The sequence below is a fragment of the Stegodyphus dumicola genome, chromosome 6, assembly GCF_044657685.1.
Source record: "Stegodyphus dumicola isolate Sdum_Otavi_A_Nest chromosome 6, ASM4465768v1".
Classification (NCBI taxonomy): Eukaryota; Metazoa; Arthropoda; class Arachnida; order Araneae; family Eresidae; genus Stegodyphus; species Stegodyphus dumicola.
The window spans coordinates 118,009,262-118,033,110 of record NC_140773.1 but is presented as its reverse complement, the minus strand read 5'-3'; the positions used below and the strand labels follow the sequence as shown (position 1 = coordinate 118,033,110).

Sequence of the window (23,849 nt, the reverse complement as noted above, 5' to 3'; positions counted from 1 at the left end):
TGTGGCCGAATGACTTTGTTCGGCCATCTTCCAGACAATTGCTCAACCGCAGAGTGCTGGATTTTAGGGGGGGGGAAGAAAAATTATCGTAGATAGCTGCTAATATATATAGCAATATTAACAGACGTGGCAATACTTGTCAGGAAAATTTTAATTAATAATACATCAAAAGAGTTTGGACATATGAGAGTGGAAATTTTGTTATTTGACTTTTTATTCTGCTAAAAATATTATTTTTAACATTGGTAGTCTTTTTTTTTCGGAAATAAAGCTTCATGTAATTTTTGAACATGCTTTATGTGAAAACGATTTTTTTTTGTTTCAAAGCTTACTTTATTTGATTCATGTTTTAATCTAGGACAGCCGGACAGCTAATTATGAAACACCAATATTATTTGAAGAATGTTTATAAAATATATTGGAATTAACATATACATCCAACTTTATACTAGCAACAAAGTGCTTGAAATTAACAATGCAGATTAAAATATATAAAGATTTTGAAGAATTTTATAGATCCCATATTTTATTTAGTCAAAGAATTAATAGTAAAGTAGCCTTTTTATTTAGACTACAGAAGAAAGTTTTCCGCAGAGAAAGCACGGCTAAAGGAATATACACATACACTTCTGATTTAATGTTTAGTATCTAAGTTGTGTGATAATTTTCAGTTAATTAATTACTAGCATCTTCAAAGTGTTTCGATTCATTTCAAGTTCTTATCAGAGCTTCCGCATTACCTATTTGAGTACTGATAAATTTGGACAAGGACTTATTAATAAAGCTTTAATTTGATCAAACCTGAAAAAAAACTATATAACCTTTTATATACATTGTTCTGAAGTACGTATTAGTAAAAAAAAATTTTCCTGTTCTGCAGTGCCTACAGACAGTCTGGTGATAAAGGATAAGGATAACAGAACCTTATCTGGAACCATAGGTCCTTACAAAGAAGGTTCTTCGCTAACGATAATTTGTGAAGCTCATGGTGGTAAGTTAATAAATAGCATTTTCCTTCTAAAAAAATGTTTTATTGTTTAAGTTTAAATAATTTTATTTAGCTGGCTATGTTAGGTTATTTATATAATAATTAGATTGTTCAGTGTTACTAAGAAACCTTATTTATATTATTTATGTTATTTATGTTTAAGGTAGAAAATACGACATATATACATATATAAACTTATGCCTAATATAAAATAAGGCTTGCTTTCAAATTAATATTCCTAAATATAATGTTAACACTAGTTTATAATGATATCATTGGATATGTGACAGGAATAAACTATAACTTACAAATTACTAAGAAATAAAATAATTTCGTAATTAGAGCAGAAGGAAAAAATTTCGAAGTTAATTTTCTAAATCTCATAAACAATTTAAATTCATAATTTATGTTGAATCCATTCATCGTCGTATTTAGATTTTTGAAGCAAATGATCAGTTCGGGAATATTTATTAAACCCATAAATTTGTTTTTCCTATAGTTCTTAGTCAGAATTAAATTACGAACTTAAGCTCATATTAAAGTATTTCGCGCACATTAAAAGTTATGCAATTTAATTAAAATGATATTCATTTCAAAATATATGCTTATTCGCAGTTGATATTTAGTTTTTTTCCCCGAATTGTAAATCATTAACAAGGAATTACTCAAATACTAATTAATTGCTGAAGGTTTATAATTCATGGATGCATTTAAATTTCATGAAATAATAAATACTGTTTTTCACAAGGAACATAATCGATTTTTTTATAGTCGTTCAATCGTTGCTTCAGGGAGGCAAATTTCCTAATTGAATGGCTAGCTACACTAATTTGTTTTTTCAGATGTTCTTGCGAAGAAATGTTATTGGTGTTTTGAAAGGCTATTGCGGTAATTAAATCGGCGTAAAATTTAGTGCTTTGAAAAGGATAAGCAGCTATCAAGAATTCAAAGGTTTTTCTGCATTTATCGCTAGATGACTGCGATTATATTTTTTAATTAGGCTGCTGAAGTAAATTAAATTTAACATGGAAAACAAGTATGCAAAGCTCAATAAAACGTGTTTCTCAAAATTATATTATGTCAGAATACGAAATGATGATTTAATAATGAGATTAATCGGTATCAGTTAAACATTAAAAATACCTACTTGGAATGCGTTTAACACGGACGGCCTGCTATCTCAGTCAAGAAGAAAGATGCAGGTAATGTAGTTATGTACATACAATAAAACATGCGGTCTTTGTTTATTTGTCGTTGAGTTACTGAAATGCGCATTTTGAAACGGATGTAGAACTTTTGAAATGGTTAGCTTCAGGTCAATTTTCAATCAGAATCAGAGATGAAATATCATTACACCGAACAAACGGAATTAGCGGAACAAAATAATTTTAAATTATCATTCCATTTGTAGTAAAAATGCATTTAGCTAAGTCATGCAAATTTGAAATCATCATTAGAGAAAGCGAAGTAAAAGAAACAACGCACTATCGATAATAGTACAAAGTGTGTATATAGCATATGGTGTGTGTGTGTGTGTGTGTGTGTTTGTGTGTGTGTGTGAATATGGCAAAGCCTCGAGGGTTATCTGCCTAAGGGGAGGGATGCCTTCGTGGAGGACTGTCTAAGGGAAACTGGCTCGTATACACGTTACACATGGGGAAAACCACGAAAACGCCCATGCAACCAGCCCGTTCGCGGGATTCGAACCTCGGAACGAACTACCAGTGTTCAGCGACTTTACCGCTCTGCCTCTGGTGGGCATATAGCATATGGTAATATGCTTAAGAAAATTAAAGCAGCGATTAAGATGATTGTGCAAATTTAGCAAATTATTAGTCCTTAATAAAATAAGAAATTTACAGTTTATTGTGCTACATTAAAAGAAAGTGAATTTATTGAACTCATAAACGATATAGATTTGAATTTTAATTATTTAAAGCTATTGTCTAAGCATCCAATGCAGTTCCATTTTAGATATTTCTGATCCAGCAATACCGAGAAACTTATAAGCGAACGCCAAGTCTTGAAATCAATAAATAGTTGTCATCATCGCGATTCAGCTTCCACTAAATTTTCTGTTCCATTCTGTGGAGGCCTTTGAATTAATATCTTCTCATGAGCAATCTTCACCCATACGACTTATAACGGACATAACTAATCATGTTAAATATTCTGGATAGCCTGGTTCCCTTAGCAAATGACTGAGCATAAATTATACTTAAGCCTTCAGATTATACCTCCAGAATCAATAAGACCATGCTTTGGTAAGATTAATTTATTTGCAAGGTGGCCCTGCCGCCAACATCAGTGCATGGTTGAGATGGAGGAATCCTGGATAAAAGTGATAAGAGTTTAAAAGGACTTTGTTTAGAGTTTAAAATTTATGGACAAGTCCGATGTAAAATAAACGCATCTGAAAATATGAGAAATGCTCCGATTGAACTGAGATTAAGACCTTTCATTCTCAGATAAATTTAATTGAATTTACGCTGAACGTAAAATATCTTTGAAATTCAGAAGCTGAGTTTTTGTGGTGGAGAAAGTGACATATGAAGGCAGCGTTTTTAATGTTAACTGATTTTTTATATAATTCATTCCAATTGTGTTAAAATATACAATTGCATGCATTATTACTTTTGTTTTAAGGTTTGTTCAAAAAGTCGCAATTTATTCTCAGACTAATGAATCAGAGTTTTTCATGTTGATTATAATAAAAGAGATAAATATTCTATTTCAAATTGAAAATATTTCTTTTTTGCGAAACGTTGCAAATGAAAATTTCTGAGTAAACTTATAGTGAAATCTGGAAATGAATAAGTGTACAAACTTGCAGCATTGTTAATAGTACTAAATTTTCAACATTTAGGTTAATTGATTTAATTAAGGCAAAGACCTCGTAAGAGATGAATACTTTCCGGGAGGATTTTTTCAAAAAAAGCCGCCCAAACACTCATGTAGCAATGACTATCGCCAGATTTGCATTCGATCTAATTACCATTATTCAGAGCTTTTATCCACTCGACATTGTCGGGCCAGCATCTAAAGATGATAAGAAAGTATTTTATAAGCTGGCGTTTAATTGAGAAGAAAATTAGATTTTTCGAAACAAAGACATATATAAAATAATCCGTGCCCCCGTTGGGGTTCAAACCACGGAACCTCCAGTTCCTAGTTGATTGTGTTAATTGTACTACAAATTGAAGCATGTAAGAAATAATGTGGCAGTTCTTTCCAATTATTGCGCGATTAGAGAGGGGTGAAAGATTCAATCTATAAAGTCCAAATGAAGACGAAATATCGTCTAGCTTATTTTAGTTCAAAGCCATTGTCGGACCTTTAAGACTTTTAAGTGAACCAAGTAAATAAACAACCCTCTTCTAGGAAATCTAATGCGTGTTTTCTGAGCAGGATAACCACTTACACGTCGACAGTATGCACTGGAGAAAATTATGTTTCTTCATAAAGATATAATCTGGATTCTTTGCAGGGAAAATCACTTCCCTGCAAAACTAATTTACCATGTAGCATTTTTATGTAATACATAAGATGGGTTAGGCTATAAGAAGAAAGAGCAGAGTCTTTATAAAAAATGCAGAAAACATTGATTGATTTCAAGTAGAAAACTCCTATATAGAATTTGCTAGGATTAGGAATTCCTTCAACATACTGGCAGCTTAAAGCTGATTTGCTGATTTACAGAAAAAGAGGAATTATGCTAAAGCGCATAATAGCACTTATCTCTTTAGTACACAGGGAAATTATTACTTGCCAGTCAAAGACGAAACTGCAACTTCAGATGAAAGGGATTGTTTACCGATAGCGAACGTGAATCATCAGAAATGCTGACACATTTCATTTGGGAAGTAAAAGTACATTGTGCCATTATATTTACGGAGCTTAAGCCTCAATGGCCTTCAGAATTTTAGTGCACAAGCTATGCAATTACGAGTACTTCAATCCAGAAGCAAACAGATTTTGTTTGGATAAGTATTTGTGTGAAGTGAGATCAAGAAAAATAGTAAGAGATATGACAATTAAATGACGAGAATCTTCGTTTAGAAAAACTTTATTAGTGATTAAATAAGAAATAAATACTGCAGTTCCTTTTAATAGTGTCCCCCCTTTTTTAGCCCTTCTCGGAAATTTTGTCTCGCAATACAAAAAGACAGAAGACACGAGGGTAAGTCATTCAAATTTACAATTAAGTTAAAACATCGTTGCATTTATTGAATGCCTTTCACACGTCTTGTTTTCAAATTACAACTTTATGGCAAGACGAATGTCTTACGGTTGAAGAATGTAGGGCGAATGAGAAAGTGTAGAGTATTTTTAATCCAATTAGTCAGTTATTTAGAGTGTTGAGCAAAGAGATGCGTTGTCGTGCTGTAAGATTCTCCTGTCCCCGAATGTGGCCTTATTTGGTGTCTTTAATGCTTCAAAATTCGTGCTAAATGGTTATTGCTTGCTATTCATTTAGTAATATTGAGAAAACTGTTTGTGTCCTGACTGCATGAGCCATCTTATGCTTTCACTATTTTTCAAAAGCGCAATTAAACAAAATAAAATGCAAAAGTTGTTCGTAAATTATACGATGAACGATGGTGACGATGGAAATCAGATAATTAGTTATGTGTTTTATCGTGAACAGCTGTCGTGCAGGCCATTTTTTAAAGAAATTCTGAAGCGTAAAAACTTCTGAATGAAAAAATTTGTATCTTTATCAAATGGGGATGTTTATGTTGGCACCGAAGAAATCATCATGTGTAGAATTGTAGATAACTATGTAGTTACATTAACAGTTTAATTCTGTGATATGAAATCTGTGAACCAAACCGTGAATATAAAAAATCTTACGCCATTTTTGAATAAAATCCACTGGCACGCATGCGTTTGTGATTAGCAGTTTTTGCATACACTAACCACCATTTGTTAAAAATTTCGAACTGTTTTATTCCGATTCAACAAAAAATTTAATAACAGTTCTCTACTCAGTTTTCGCACCAAATATTGCCCTTGCAAACGCCCAGAGATATTAATTTTTCTTAATTTAATTAATTTAACTCCGCTACCGTCGCGCAATTTTGTAGGCATATCCTGCGATATACTTATTTTGCTCTACAGTTTGCACTAGTATTGCAGTTCTGGAGTTAAAAACTAATTTTCGTTATTTAATAATCATACTTAGCAATTGGCTTTTTATCAGAAGAATAAATACAGCTTATCGTTTACGAATTTTACTGTATAGATACGTAATATGCAGCTTAAAGGCCTACTAAACTATCTTTTAACTCCTACTTTTGGTTCATATCCTACCATTACTCACTATTTACCTAAACATTCATTATGACAAAACTGATGTGTTTTGGAAAATTTATAAGATAGATCGGATAGCGAAAATGGACATAATTTTCTCCTCAAAATCTTGCAAGTCTAACCGTTTCTAAATATATTTTCGTTATGTGATGTTAAACACGAAAAGATTTAATAAATGTGAAATAAAAGGAATTAAATGTGCTATAGATTCCACGCTCAAATCTCGAATCTGGATTTTATATAGGCATTTTTTACGATGGATTCCGGTATTTTACAATGATAAGAAATACATTTCTTGAACAAGCTTGTCAGAATCAAATCTGCTTGTCTAGAAAGACAACTTTAAAATGCATAATCTTCTCTTTTAAGGTTCTCATGTGTTTCGAAAACCAATTTCAGAAAACCTTGTACTGAAATTTTTCACATCAAAACAAATAAATACCACGAACATGTAATATCCTTTCTTTAATGTTTCAAAATCTAGTTGCATCTTCGATTATTTGAGAGACAAAACTGGTCATAAACATGTCTTCAAAAATCTTCCAACCTAAAATTAAATTTTTTTCGATCGTGCACTGTGACTGTACATTAGACATGAAATGAAAAACAAGGTTATGAAAATTCATATCACAACTTGTATTTATGTTCAAATTGTCCCCATATGAAATAACTGTTCCGTAGGAAATAACCACAACCATTTCTTTCCGATGTCTTCAGTGACAGACAACGTCCATGCTTCCGCCTGTCACAATGTCGCGGAATTGTCGGTCGCTAGATCTGCAGAACTTGGTCTTTTCCAGCGCCATGATCTATTCAAAAGAAACAGAAGATTTCCATACGTGCGGCTCCTATTTTGAACCGGAAAAAAATGGGATGACAACTGCAGCACCGATGCATTTTCCCTCGAAAGAAATAAAAATCCCATGAGGGGAAAAATTCAGGACAAATTACTTTTTGCTGCTTCAAAGAATTCGGAAATAAAAATAAAAGTTGGAGTACAAGAAAGGAACTACTTTTGCAAAGATTTTTCTGTTTGTAACGTGGCGGGATTTGCATGGTAAGAGAATTCTTCATACTATTGTGGACAGGAGAAATTCCTTTGTAGCGATTTCTGCTCAAAATTAACACTTAGCAAGGAAAAACTTTTCTGGAATATTACCGTATTTGTAAATTATCTTATATTCATTCTACCATAAAAGGGAATAAAATGAATTTTGATAATCATGAAATAAATGTCTATTTAAAGTCAGGATTTTTTTTTTACTTTAGAATAATGATAATAATATTATCAGTGTTTTTCTTTAAAGTCTAAAGAAGAAAACTGACTTCTGATACTTTTATTTTGCCGGCATTATATAAGCAGCCGCTGTGTTTTACGCAGTCCTGTGAAAATCGCATATTTTACTGATACGCTTAGTTTGACGCTTGTTCTTCTGGTCAAGTTATAAGCGATACAATATCACTTCATTATTTTTCTGCCGTCAGATCTGAATATTATGCTAATCGTTTATAACCTATAAATTTCCAGAAACCGTAGCTTGTGTGGTGCCAAATCTTAGAACTACTTGTTAATCACCTAAGAACTGGCTTTAGAAATTATATCTAATGGTTTCTGATTCTACTAATACATAAGATAAATCCCAATATGAAGATTGACATTCTTATTAAAACTCAAATACCATGAGCCTTTCATTATCTTCTATCCCGCGTCAAGGGTTTAACAGCTTGATAATTTAACCATTATGATTTAATAACTTTATAAGGTATTTCTTCCGTCTTCTTAGCGTGCCTTCATGGTGCAGTGGTTCTGCACTCTGGGCTGGTTTTCTAGAGGTCCGCGGTTCGATTCCTGGCGAAGGCGGTTGCTCATTTTTCATCTCTGCGGCTTTTCCAGTTAACCTAATGTCTCTACAGTGGCGCCAGAACTAAAAGGGTGATGATTCTCCTCACCCACAATATGGCTATAGGGCGCCCTAAAAACCCCAGTCGCCCTTTAAAAGGGGAAGCATATAAGGTGTTTCTCCCGCCTTCTTAGCTTGCCTTCGTAGTGTATTGGTTCTGCACCCTGGGCCGGTTTTCCAGAGGTCCGTGGTTCGATTCCCGGCAAAAGCGGTTGGTAATTTTTCATCTTTCCAGGTTTTCCAATTAACCTAATGTCTCTATAACTTGATAATGGCAATTAGATCAATTGGTTAACCTTTGTCGAACTGCTCATGAGGCACTTTCATATCTTTAGGCTAGTCAATTGGCTTAGTTATCTTTATTAATATAGTCATATGCTTCACTAGCCCGTATCAAAAGATGTAGGAAACCACACTGTCAGTTTCTCCACATAAGGAAGTATACTTAACTCACTCCCCTCTGTGGTCTACGTTTGGGGATAAAGAATGTTTTTAATGTTACTCTTCTACGAATTTCTGTTTTATCGCTTAATTTTCAAAGTTATGTGTTTATTTATATCTAAACTAAATTTATATAGTTGAAATTTTTAGTTTATTTACTATATATATAAAATTTTTTTGAAAAGTTTGCTTGTAAATGACGCTTATTCCCATCCGCCTGTTTCTAAGTGAATATATGATAATTGATATTGACATGAAATATTTTTCTTATGAAGGTTATGCGCATATGTTTTTAATAATACTGCATCAAAATTAAGAAAATTACTTACTTTATATCTTTACAACCTGCAAAATACGATGATCCTTATTTGGGACTCACGGCTATTCTAGTGTAAAATGATTTACTATTTACGCTACAAATAGGCCTTCCATTTCTTTTCCAGTTATAAGTTACTACCAGATGTTTCGAGATGGCGAGATGGTGATTTCAAAACATACCTGCTCTTAATTACTGTGATGGCGTCGCTAATCCTTTTCGACCATTGAGAAAGATGTTTAACAATTTTTAAGTTTTTTTTTATTTATTTATTTTAATTAATTAATTTTTTTTTTATTTTTAACAATTGTCATGAACTCACTGCTGAGAAGTTGTTTCGTGCAGAGATCTACTTTGAACTGCATGAGAGGAAACTAGTTGGAATTTCATAAATGTCTTTACTACTATCATTTGTATTTTTATAAATATATTTTGACCGGTAATCATGAGTCGAATCAAATTTTGAACGCTAAGAGAACTTGGAGAAATATTGGGAAATTGCTCTTGTTTTGGCAGATGAGGAAGACCTTGGCGATGCTACTCACATATTTGAATTACCACCAGATACAGCTGATGATATTTCCGATATGGAAGATACAGATGACAATGTACTGGAAGATACCAGTCCAGAAGGCGTTCCAGGTTCACTAGAAATTCAGGTATGGAGGTGTCATGAAGAAATTACATAGCCGAAGAAAAAGAAATCTCAAAATAAGAAAAAAATCCATACCAAAGTCGGATAGAGAGCGTGTATCATTCAACCTAAAATACCAACCTAAAATAAACCTGATAGAAAGCAGAAAATGTAAAACACCAGTAGAAATTTTGAAATGTTCTTCACAGACGATGTAGTAAACTATATCGTACAGCAGAATATATCTTATGCATCTCAAAGTAATCGTCGCCAGTTGGCGCTCTCTAAAGATTTGTAGAGCCATTAGGTTATTTCGGAAGCAGAAGAGATGAAAAATGAGCAACGCGTTCGCCGGGATCGAACCACGGACCTCTGGAATACGTGCTGAGCGTGCAGACTACTGTAGTGTAGTACAAAGGCATGCTACGAAGGTGGGAGAAATACCTTATAGACTTATTCAAAAATATTTTGGGACTTTTGCTGTTAACTGGATATCACTCTTTGTCTCAAGAGCAGATATATTGCTCAGGTGAAGAAGATATAAATATTGGAACAGTACTAATTTGTATGAAATAAAGAGAAAGTACTTATTGGCTACAAGGAGACAAAGGTAAATTATTCAAAATACGAACAATTTTAGATGAGCTAAATAAAACGTTTATGCAAACACTGCTTTTATTCTGATAATTTTTTCAAAAGTTCTAATTTGTTGAAATATCTAAAAGAGGGAAAGAAGTATACCTGCGACAGGAGCGGTGATGTTGAATAAATACCCTTTAAAAACCAATAAAGAAATGGAGCTAAATTTTGTGGGACTTTTGATTAGAGATATGGTAAAATAAATGGAGGCCTTATTTGGAAAGATAATAACTATGCTAAGATGTTATCAAATAATTTGGAAGCTTTACCATTGCGATGTGTGCAAAGATAGTCTAGAACTGAGAAAAAATAATTTTGCAGTCTAATGCCATTGCCAATGACAGTAATAAAATGGAAGAAGTATGGAACAAAATCTACAGGCAAGAAATAGTACTTTCTTAGTTTGATAAATGCAGTGGATATGAATCTAGTGAATGCTCATACAGTATACTGCATTACTAAAAACGATGCCTTTATTAAATTTCAGAAGAGAAATTACAAGGTTTTTATTTCAATTTACGCTTTCTATCTGTAAAACAGTGGAAGACTATCCTGTAGTGTGAAGTGTGAGTTTACAGAAACGCGTTTCAGAAGATGTGAGAAAAAATTCGGAAGGACATTAACTAGAAAGAACATAAGATGGAAAACAAAGGAAATGTGCGATTTGTAAACAAAAAAGTGTTCAGAAACAAAGTGTGATGTTGGATTGATTACATGTAAAATGTGTTACCTCATGGCTATCGTAAAAATACTACTCGTATACAATTATTTATTTTTAATGTGCCGTTCCCAAATGAGCATCGATACTTAAATCAACAAAAATCATATATTTATTTTCAGTAATTCAAAATTTAGTGCACTGCGTTTGTTTATATGCCAAAGAGGAAAAATATTTGAAAAAAATTAAATCTGGCATTTAATGGGTTAGTCATTTGCAGTCAGATATAACATCTAAGTAACAGCTATTTTATTATTATTATTATTATTTGAATTTTTATTTGTTCTAATATTAGAACTCACTGTGACCTTTAATTTACAGTATCGGGTTGAAATAAGTTTATTTTGGTTCACCAGAAATTATATGTCGTTGATCAGGGCTTAAAATATCTTTTAGCAGTCAAAACAAGCTAAGTTAAATATTACTTGTACTAAAAACATTAAGGCCACGTATAAAAAACAGCTATACCAGTGCGATAGCATATTCTTTGCAAGCTAGGGAAACATTTAAAATTCACAATGAGGTTTCTTCTTTAAAATGAGGTTTCACAATGAGGTTTTTTCTTTTTTTCTTTAGTCAGAGAATATTTGATATTACAACTCGTTATAAGTAGGTTTTATGTTCAGCATTTATTGGTGTCATGTTAACGATCTCAGTTTCAACAAGTATATATCTGCAAACTATAATTTGAATTACGTGAGTAATTTAAATTTACTCATTGTAAATAAAATTTAAATAAATATTGCTTTATTAATTTTTGACCCCAAGCATTAAATTAAATATAATTTTATTAATTATTTAAAACCCATTTTTTCAGTTTAGTTCTTGTTTTATCATTTCAATCGTTTATATATTCATTGACTTTTACATCAGCTAATTAGAGTGAGCTTTTACTTAAGCGATTAGAATTTTAAGAAAACAAATTGCGCTGGCAGGATTATACTTAAGTATTCATTTCTAATATAAAGTTATGTATATCCCCGCTTGCTGATTATCTGAAACTTCTCATCAATGCCTAAAACATTTTAATGAGAATATCCTACGCACTTCATCATCATAAAACTAGAGAATTTTTGAAAGATTAATATTTTAACATCCAGTTTACTAAATACTTCAGAAGTTTATAGCTAAAATAGGAAAGAGGCTCCTTTCAAAAAGGCTCGTTCAAGCGCATGTATTTATATGCTGTGATATGCTAATACGTTTTTAATGAAAGTAACTGAAACATAATTTTATACAGAAGCTACCGATTAAGAAATGTTCACTTTATATTATTGTTTTAATTAATATCATGGATTCACTTAGGTTATGGTTGTTGCCAATCTCACTTGTCTGACAATGGTCAGCACAAGCCCACGATATTCAATGTGGCTAGGAGTCAAACCCGCCTGTCATTGGCAGGCTCCTTGAACACTATTTAGACGACAGCCCAACTGTAGCTCAACTACGCCCCAACTTTGAAAGAGAGCTACCCGGGCACGGGTCCGACGGTCAACCTCTCGAGAGGACTTTCAGTTCACCGCATATTTAGAGTGACCCCATGCAGCATAGACGTTATAAACTTACGAATATTCATGCCTTCTCCGTGATTCGAACCTGGGTTTTTCGAAACAGAATTCAGAAACACGAACCTCTATCCCAGCTCGTCGCCTTCATTTAGGTATAAAATGCCATCAGTAGCATAATATGACTCACAGTTCCCGAGTACTTTGAAAGCTATTTTGGAAAAGGATGTCTTCAAATATATTAAATATAGTACCTGCCGCTTTTATCCAAATTATTTGAGTTTATTAAGCTACTGAATTGAATAGACGTCGATTTATGGATTACAAACTGTTACATCAGTTTTAAAAATTTCAAGTAAAATAATAACTAAGAACTAATTAAATTATTAATCAACAAAAAATGATTATAAATTAATACTGAAACTAAACTATTTACGCAATTTATTTTTTTTCATGAATATATGTTTATATTTACGTTTTTGAGGGAATATTACAAAATCTAGTCTTTCTGTATTTGATTCATATTGTTCAACAATAGATTTTCAATTGTATTCACAGTTTTGTAAAGCTGCTGATAGCTTTTTTGATCAGCACCTTTCAGTTCAAAATATTTGTTTAGAATTTGGTGTGCTTTTCTAGATTTAAATGATGATAGCATGCCATCAGTCCTTCTGTAGTATTTTCGTTGGGTGTCAGCCGAAAACATTGCGGTCGAAAACGTTGTGGAGAAAACGACGCAAGACGAAAACATTGCAGTACAAAACATCATGGGAGAAAAAAAAGCAAAGAGAAAACATCGCGGCACAAAATGTGGTCGTCGAAACAAAAGCTGTTCAAAAACTTCGTAGTTTAAAAATATCGTGGTAATAAATAAAGTACCTACAAATCATCGCATGACGATAACATGGCAGACATGCGTTTAATAATTGTAAAAGGATACTCGCATAATGATTTGTGATCGCAACATGGAAAGAAGGATAATTTTTTTACTTTCACATTTTTTATTAACTAATAAATATTTGCTGAAAATGTAAAATGGAAACTTAAGCATAGAAAATTAATGCAATTTATAGTACTTCATAGAATTTTAAACTGACATAGTTAGCTAAAAAAGGTCATTAATAAATTATTTTTATAAAGATTTACTGGTAATTTTTCACGAAAAGTATAACCTAAAAACTATTAAAAAAAGGAAGACAAGTAGCTGCATGCCCTTACCTATAAAAATTTGCTAAGTTAATTATGAGATTATTTTCTACACTTTTGTTAATCTGACACTTTTTTTTAGTGAAAATTATTTCTCGTTTCGTTTAAATTTCTTGTTTTGTTTTTTATAAATTTATTAGCTAATAAAAAGTAAGAAAGTAAAAATGATCCTTCTTTAGAAAATTGCGCTCACAAATCATTATGCGAATATCCAGTTACAATTATTAAAGCATGAAAAACGCATGTCTGCGATGTTATCGTCATGAGCTGATTTATAGGTACTTTATTTTTTACCACGATATTTTCGGCGACGATGTTTTTAAATTGCAAAATTTTTTACCGCTTTATTTTCCACAAAGATATTTTTACCACGACATTTTAGAATTGGGATGTTTTCTCTTTGCTTTATTTTCTCCCACGGTGTTTTGTACTGTGATGTTTTCGCTGCGATGTATTCGTCCGCGATGTTTTCTACTGTAACCTTTCGTTATCAGTTTCTGCAGTTATTTTAATTTTCTGTCATCATTCCCATAGTCGGTTTCAATACATGTTGTCTCAATATTTTTCTGAATTGAGACCGCATATTTTAAAAATGAACATTCATAGCTTCCCTCCCTTGATGCCTGAAACAGTAGCTATAGTTAGCAATTCCTCTAAAGCTTCTTATGCTTTAAAATAACCTATTGACTCTACAAGCTTAAACAGCCAGAATAAAGCTTATTTCGCTGTTAAAGTTACTCTTCCATTGGACAGGATTGCTACTTTATCGCAGTGTTTCAAATCGCTTCATCTTCATGATCTACATGTATGTAGTTGAAAAAGAAAATAATAATTTCTAGAAGAAAAAAATGTAATAGTGAAATTTTAATAAAGCAATGTATATATATATATATATATATATATATATGTAGAGAGAGAGAGAGAGGTACTTAAAAAAGCTCAGCTGAATTAGTATGTGGTTCTTAATTATTGGTTATATGTTATTCTGATGTGGTAAATCACGCAAGGGAAGATATGTCATCTTGAAAAATGTTAAGGGGAACTGACATCTTAAACTACGAAACTACGAAAGCCACCCATGCAGCATGCCTATTCATCCAGGATTGAGCCCAGGTCGAACTCGGAGTATTCAGCGGTCGTAACTGCGGTGCATTAGCGTCATCTTTCTAAAATATAATAGAAGACGAAATTATAAGCTACGGTTTTTTAAGACGTCCGCGAAGAAAGTATCATACATTAGCCCTCTGAGAAATTAAGAAACTATCCTTAATTTATTATGACGTTCAATTCTACATGCATGATAAGGTTATCTCTAATCCTATCATGCATGAAGTCGCATCTAAAGATACCTTTTGTAGAATTTGTAGATGCTTCATTCACTGGATAACGGAAATGATTAATATGTCTTTGTGATAGTGCATAAAATCTTGTGATTAATATGCCTAAAAATTTTTATCAAATGGTAGATGTCCACTTTAAGAAGAAATTACACGAGCAAGTTGATTCATACTTACTTTAGTAATGCATAATTTTTATGACTATATTGTTATTTTAAATTTTACCTGAAAATTTAAGCATTAATTCAACGAAAAAATGTACTGTTATGTCAAACATTTATATAAACAAGGAAATAAAGGATCAAACTGATATCATTTGAAAATATTTTCCCTAAAATTTAACATAGTTATTTATTTTTCCCTGTAATTGAACTTAAATTAAATTTTTCTAAGATCTCTAAAGTTATAACTTTAAACCTTTTTTGTCTAATAATAAACCTGAAAACAACTTTTTTTTTCAAAAATGCTCTTGCCCTGAAAAATCTCAGTGGATGTTTATTAATAAATTCTGAAGATGATATATCGTAAGAAGAAAACCATGCTTGCATTCTAAACATAAATTGTAATAAGGATATATATCACAACTGAAAGAAAAATGGTTCGTGATGAAGTTACTCCAATCAGCAAACTGCTGAATATTCAGTATTTGTTAAATGTGCATCTGCTTTGTACAATACAAAATATGAAGAAAACAATTAAGTTTATATAAGTGTGAATGAAAAATTACAGTTATATTGCTCTTATTATAAATAGTCGTATTTTAAAATTGATATTAGATTAAATTAATTCCATTATTATTAGAAAATCATTAAAGTGTATCCTGTATTCGAGACCTAAGAGCTCGCCTTCTCAAATATACGTGTATTTCTGTCAAAACAAACTTTCAGAACAAAAACAAGCAAACCTTGACACACGCAAAGTCCAACAAACACGCTGTCAAAACAAATATCAACACACGCAGAGTGTTCATTTCCTCTCTAAGACCACCACCTCTAAAGAGCTCCAAAATCTTCTTGAACCGTGGAGGGTCACGTTTAAAGAGTGTTGACTGTAAAAAAGCATGTACATTATAGTTATAACCATAAATCATTGTTACATTTTTATTTTCTTTCGAAACAGTTGAATCGTGGATCTGTTGTACATGAATTATAAGTACATGAAATTTAAAAAAAAATAATAATAGACAGTATATAACGAAACCATAACTAGATTTAGATCTACGCTATTTGAACATGCCTGAAATTTATTACTCTGTTTAGAAAAATGTGTCTAAAGGAAATATTTGATACCAACAGCTAAGTGAGGTTAAAATAGTAAGAGCCATTTCTTTCAGCGGTTCTCAACTTTTGACTAACGCGTGACATTTAAACAAACATTTAAAACCTTTACAAAATAGTAGTACCACCACCACTCTTGAACAAAGCTCAGATCGCATACATTTGCGAGTGTTAAAGAAAAAATGCAATCAGGATGTTGGGGTTTTAATTTTTGAATTTAATAGTTAAAAACGCTTTGCTTCTTCGCGTACCCCCAGTTGAGAACTCCTGGTCTAAACCGTTTTAATCGACGAAAACGGGTGTTTGCTTTATCATAAAGTGATTTTTTGAAGAGTGGATAAAATGAAAAAGAAAAAGAAAAAAAAAGAGAAGAGCAGCGACTATGAATAGGGAAGAAACACTAAGCCGTATTCCTCGCAGGTACAAGGTCCGAGGGTGGGAAAATGTCAGTCAAACCCGTTTTATTTTAGTATTTTGTAACTGAAAAACAAAGCAATGTTCCACAATACATACATGCATGAACTGTAAAAGTTTTGTTAGGTACAAGTAGGATATTTTGGAACTCAAGATTCAATCTTTTCCAAATCTGAGTTTAGTAAGCAGGGGAGATAAGTTTAATAAACACTAGTTTTTCTATTGATTATTTATTTTCGATTGATATTGTATTTGATTTCTTTCCTGAAATCTGAATCTGAATAAGCCGCTGAGTTTATTAGCAGGGTGTTTAATAAGCGGCAGGCACTGCATAAAGCAATAAAGCTCATTCGATGAGTTAGATAAGATCGCCTCATTATTTCAATACATCAGTCGTCGCCTCAAATTCTAATATTGAATTTGTTTTCCATCAGTTGAACTCACAGCTATTTCTATCCTAAACTTTGAAATTTGAATGAGGATAAGAATATAGTGTCATATATATATATATATATATATATATATATATTAATTTTTCCACAGATAGGATAGTTTCGGTTTTGAAAGGAAACTTGAGTCATTTTTCCTGAATAATGGCTGGGATAACATGCAAGCCAGACGAATTAAGCTTCTGAGACAACTCAAGCAGTAGGAATATAAGTTTGCGCTAGTCATATCTGACTCTGGTTTAATTGTACAAATACCATCTCTAATATTATTTGGTTAAGACCTCTGGGATTGTACTTAAAAATTATTTGATGAATTGCGACAGGCTTAGTATAAAAGTGGAATGAAGCTGTAGCAGATCAAGAAAAAATACAAGTGTTCTTTGCTCCTTTCACCATCTCGATAACGGATTATGTCAGACTGAAGACCGATATTTATTAAATTATTGGATAATATCGCTATAAATTTATTTCTGCATCATTTAGTCTTTCAATCTGGATAATAAACACATATGTTTCATTTTAACATTTTTATAATATAATGCTTGGTATTAGTAAAAATACTCTTGAGTAATTAAAGGTCTCTACCATTATCATCTAATCTTTTTTAAGTAATTAAAGACATCATCATGTCTTTAAAAAATCAAAGTTCTCTAAAATTATCATCTAATCTATCTTAATGTGAAATTTTCCACAAACAGTTCTTTTCTTTTAAACTTTGGCAACCGCTTATGAAGAAATTTTTGAGCCATCTAGCTATTAAGAGGTTTCATTAAAATGTTCCATACACCTATTTTAGAAAATTTTTGGGTGTTTATATATCAGTTCAAAAATCTGAAATTATAAGTATAAATTAATTAAAATACGAGCCAAAAAGATTCCAGGACATTAAATTAATTAACCCTGCATTACGATTTGTTTTTCGAAAATGACTTTTGTTAATAAAGTATAGTTCGATTGAGATGAATGTTTAGAAATCTGAAGAAAATTGAAACTATGTTTCAAAAGGATCCAGAATGAGATATAAAATATTCCGAGATCCACTAGAAAATATTTTCTGCGCTAAAGGTGCTACTAAATTAAAAAGAATCTTTCCAATGTTTCGAAGCTTGATTGTTAATTTTAATCAGTTCGTTTCTCTATGCGAACTATTTTAGCAGTGTTATAAAAAGACTCATTTTCGTACAGTACTCCTCCTATATTGTATTAATGTTCTAAAAAGACTTATTAATAAAACTTTAATAATAAATATATCTGGTAATATAAATCCTATGCAGCTTCGTAATTAAACATTGTGTAAACTAATTATTAAAAAATGCTGTTCTCTTTTTATTAATCCTTAACTTATTTATTTATATAAATATTTAAACTTACTTATTTATAATCTTCATGAAGACGCAGTCAGTTTCATCTCTTTTATTAACTTCCACAAAGAATGAAGATCCATCTTTAAAAAAAATCGTAACTGAAAAAGCAGTGAATATTATGTTATATATATTGGATTAGCTAAAATAAGCAGGTGGTAAAAATTCACAAAGTGTAGATAAGAAAATTTAAAAATGTGGTGCTATGTATGATGTAAAAATGAAAAAAAAAAAAAAAAAACTAGTATGAACACAATCGAAAAAGCTTAATTAGACCATCCATCAAAAGCGCTGAATGCAGACGGGACCTCTCTTGCTTCGACTTCAAGAGAAAACTCCATTAAGCTGCGATGAATGAGTTCTTGCTAAGTAGCGTTTCTGAAGAAGTTAAGGAATAGTTAACCTCATGGGTCGCTGATATCGATTGTACAGAAAAGTATACACATGAGATGTCTCGAAGTGTTAAATTTACTAAGGATTAATGAATTACGTGGGGGGTATTTGAGTAAAATTTAAGAAAAACAAGAGCTTAATGTAGATGGAAGTATAGCTGTCATTAAAATTTCGCCGCCGTTATTATTCGTTAAATGTTCCTATAAAAAGTAACTTTGCTAATTAATGTTTGCCGATATGCTTACGTGCTCAAAATAAGAGGTTTCTAATCTTTTGTGCTATATTTCTGCAGCTAATTATGTATTCCAATCCATAATCCTCTCAGCGAATATTAGTCTCACATGTTAACATTTTTCGTAGTTTTAACATTTGAATGAATAAATTAATATCTAAATCATCTAGTGTAAAATATATTGAAAGAAAAATAAATTTAATTCGAACTTAAAGTTCGTACTGGAAAAATATTTTTTAAGATAAGTAAAATTGGTACTATATCTAAACTCTGAAAGAGCGATAAGATAAACAAATATTTGCAATAGTTATATAAAATAATAATCTAACGAATAAAAATTGAATTAAGTATTTGTCTCTTAAGTTATTAAAGTTATTTAATTCATTCTTTTCAAATTTATCATAAATAGGGATTAAACACGCCTGCAAAGTTATTCGGCTGCCAAGGATAAGTATTTGAAAAAAATATTAAAGGATTAGTATTTTTATATTATTTATTCTAAACTGTTCAACTATCAAATATATACATTTGGGAACTACACAGAAAACGTTTTTCTGTACTAGTAATGTAAAATATGTATAAAATGTGTATTTTACATCACCAGTATCGAAAACAAAAATACTTATTTTTGAAATAAAATGTAAATTTATTTTTCTAATGTTACCAGAAAACGATTTATTACTATCCTACGATTTTTGTTACAAAATAACTGCCTAAAGAAAATGAGTGTTTTTAACGATTTTCAGCTTTTAATTCAAACAGATAAATATGTTTAAACATTAACACGATAGCAGTCATAGTTTTGTCTTCTCCGTTTGAAAACATTTTGATAGAATGTTTTGAATGCCATATAGAGTTTAATCTAATTATATAGAATTATTATATCTAATTATAGAACGATTAATGTTTTATATAAAGTAGTTAATTTTCTGAGTTTCGTACTCTAGTTATCTAGAAAAAAAAATTAAATTTAAAGATGTGTTGAGTATATTTAACTTGAACCTTACTGTTAAACTGTCTCATAAAACACTGATCAACTGATGACGAACAACTAAATTAAAATAAACTCGCATAGTCTCTGAGATCCAGAAACTTGTGATTGAAGATAAACTAAAGTATATAAATTATCTAATTTGTAAAGTAAATTATGTTACTTTAAACCTCAAACTCTCAATATCTTTTAGTGTTATGTCAATATCTTTACATTGAAATTAGATAATATCCTTTGTGCTGTTTGGATATAAAATCAAAAAGATTATGTTTCAATAAAATGTGAAAATGCAATTCATTTTCAAATTTTACAAGTAATATCGCTCTTTAAAACATGCTATATCCTCTGACATTCCTGAACACGTAAATCTCAGCTCAAGAAATCCTAAACTCTAGAGATAGCCACAAAATAATTTCATTCAAATACAAATGCATAACACCTCAAAACACCAAGGAGGGATAATTCACACAAGTAAGAATTCAATCACTAGTTGAAATAAAACAATGAATACAACAGTATAGTTCAAATACACATAAATATTTTTAAAATTTGCAATTACACCTCTATAAGTTACCCATGTTCGTTTTGGAAGATCCATATTTTCCTTAAGAAGTACGTGGGGAACATGAATAGACTACTAAAATAAACATAAGCAAAAATTACAACTAAAACACATTTATCAAGATATATTAAGATAGTTGGCCAGACTAAACCTACATCACTTGGATAAATTACATTTAAAATCATTTCAATTACAAAAAAAATTAAATAGCATTTCTACCAATTAACTAAGATAAATTAAAATGACAATAACTAGATAAAACAATGATATTAGAAAATAGTGGAAAGAAAGCTCACATAAGGACTCCATTGCAAATATCGCACTTGATAAACCTCACCAGAGTCAAATGTATATCAGTCACTGCAGGAGAGTGTACAGCTGCTTGTTGCCCAGTCCAAATCAAATATTCTTCACTATCTGTTCTCTTAAGCGAAGTTATCTTTACGTCCATCGGAATCTGAATGAAGGAATGCAGTTGCCTGTTGCACTGTCCAAATCGAATATTCTTCATCGTGATTATCTTGTTATGGACACCCTGAATCTTGATTTAAATGTATATCTCAGCAGTCAGGAATGTCACGAAAAATCCGAAATTTCAAACAATTCTCAGATATCTTTTCGGGAAAAACAAAAGGAGCTCATCGTTTCGGCTACGGAAACATTGTCACTCTTTAATTATTCTTATGCGACTTTTCATACGTGACCGGGACGGCTGTGAAGAAACAAGTCAATCAAATTCGTTTTCGCCAGGAAAATCAGACTCACAGACCGCGGTCGGCCCGAGGGATTTGGTCGAAATCTTATTTCTGTCTCTTTCTCTGTGGCTCTCCCCCTTTTTTTTTCTGTAATTTTCAATAAGGTGAAAAAAAATCCCTCCTGCGTCTCGTGATACAACTTTTAAAACCTCAGTATCTCTAAAATAAGGACCGCCTCTAAATTCGTTATTGGCTCAAATTAAGTATAACTTAATATCTATTCAATAAAATACGCATCTTGAATCTTAAATTCTCTTCAATCAACGAGAAAAGTGTAATAATTGATCACCAATTTTCCAAGAAAAATCTAACCCCCTTTTAAATGTGACATATCTTGTTCTCGCGCTAAACTTCTTAGAATGTTTCCAACCGTAATTCTGTCAAAGATGGGACTACGGCATTGATAAAGAAACCAAAACGTTTTCCACTTCAGACGAAACCGATATTTTTTCGTATCGAACAAGCAAAGCACGTGTACAGTTTAGAAAGTTAAGGAAGAGGGGAGTCGCAACTGTCCGCCAACCTTTGACCTTAAAGGGATTAAAGGAATAGTCTGTGAAGGAAAATTCCCCCGCCTTTCAGCTGTACAACCCCTTTTCTCCCGCTTTTTAAGAATGTAGTGGAGTAGAGAAAATTGGAATTTATTAAGTTTAATTATTTAAATTGGAATGTATTAAGTACATTAAGAATTAGTACACAAAAATTTACTTCATATATTCACTAAGCGCAAGATATTAATGCACAGCATTATCATAGATAGTATGATAGTGATGTATAGAATAGAGGAAAATAGTACCATACATAGTATGATAGTGCTAAGTATAGCATGGAGGAAAATTAACAACAGGTAAACTGTATTTAATACTTTACCAAATTAAAGATACTTTTTTCCTGTATGCTTTTAAAAACGTATTATGAGCAAAGACACATCATGGTAATTTAGGTATAGTTTATTTTATTTTATGTAAAATATATGATAATTTTATTTAACAGCTCTCTTCAGGGAGAAATAATTATGTTCATAATATATAGATTAATTTTGTTCTTATATTTTTTAAAGAAATCCGTTGAATAAATAACATCAAAATATTTATTAATGATTCAACGTTTTGATTTATAATAGTTTGTTGAATTAGCAATTAAAGTAAGAAAAAAATTTTACAAGGAGTATTAATTAAATATACATCTATCTAAATATAAAATAAAATAAAATATTTTCGACTTGTTTGAAATACAAAGAACAAAATTTTATATGATTTTATTCATATATAAAATATATTTAATGTGAAGTATAGCTGAGATTTCCGATTTTTCACATAAAACGGATATTTAAATTAACATGAGATATAGAAAGGTTAAATGATCTTTACATATGGATATATTAAATAATTATTAGATAGTGTCAGTTTCTAATCGTTTGTTTACTGAGTAATCAGCATAAGAATACAAATCTGTACAGATTATTCATATAATAATACATAAATATAAAATTAAACATTATTTCCTTTGTAACATTTATTTGAAATATTTTTAAAAAATGCATGCTTTTATTTATATATAAAATATATTTCATGTGAAATATATTTGAATTTTTCTGTTTTATGACAGATAATCAGCATATAAATGATAAGATACTGAATATGTTATTGCAGTCTGGATTAATTAAAGAGACGTGAATACTAACTGGTCAGTTTAATTTTTGCTTTAAACCTTTGCAAAATTTTCTCTGAAGAGAAATAAGTTCTCCTTCTTTACTTGTATAGCTTTTAAGTAATTGTTTCTTCAAATCTGTATAGGAAAATACCAAATCGTTTTAGAGAATAGCGATTTTCTTTTCTTTAAAAAAATATCTATTGCCCAATAAATGCTTTTTGAAATTCTTAATGTCAAGTATTTGCAATATATATATTTTTTATTTCGTCACTAATGCATTTCTTGACTTATGTCCATTGGGCTACTAACATGAGAAATCCATGCAAAAACATGAAACCAATTCTTAAATGTCACGAATAAGGCTTAAAATGCATCCAACGTTCTTGACAGCTGGTGGCATTACACTGAAAACCTTTCCCATGGCCTTTAGAAATGTCATTTCCATTCTTTTGAAGTACGCTCTGACACGTGCTTTGTTGTATCGATTGTTTCAGGTAAGCCTTTGCCTGCTGTATCCTGGTGGAGGGACCGGACGGACGTCGTGGATCAATCATCAGAAATAGACTCCGAAAGAGGAATCGTCCGCAACGAACTGGTCATTGAAACCCTCAAGAGGGAGGACTTGCTGAGTTTGTACACCTGTCAAGCATCTAATACCAATCTTACATCTCCCGCAACAGCAACAGTTACGTTAGACATCAGCTGTAAGTAAATCATGCTGTTCTGGAGATTATTTATTTCATACATTTTGACTTTGTGTATGA

General features: G+C 31.3%; 1 protein-coding gene across 1 annotated transcript in view; it reads left to right on the top strand.

Moving 5' to 3' along the window:
- LOC118190823 (synaptogenesis protein syg-2-like) overlaps positions 1-23,849 on the top strand; it is a 431,621-nt gene that overhangs the window by 115,138 nt on the left and 292,634 nt on the right. The window contains exons 5-6 of the mRNA XM_085819684.1: positions 881-991; positions 23,580-23,789. Coding sequence (XP_085675810.1) covers positions 881-991; positions 23,580-23,789 — 321 coding nt within the window. The remainder of the gene's footprint in view (positions 1-880; positions 992-23,579; positions 23,790-23,849) is intronic.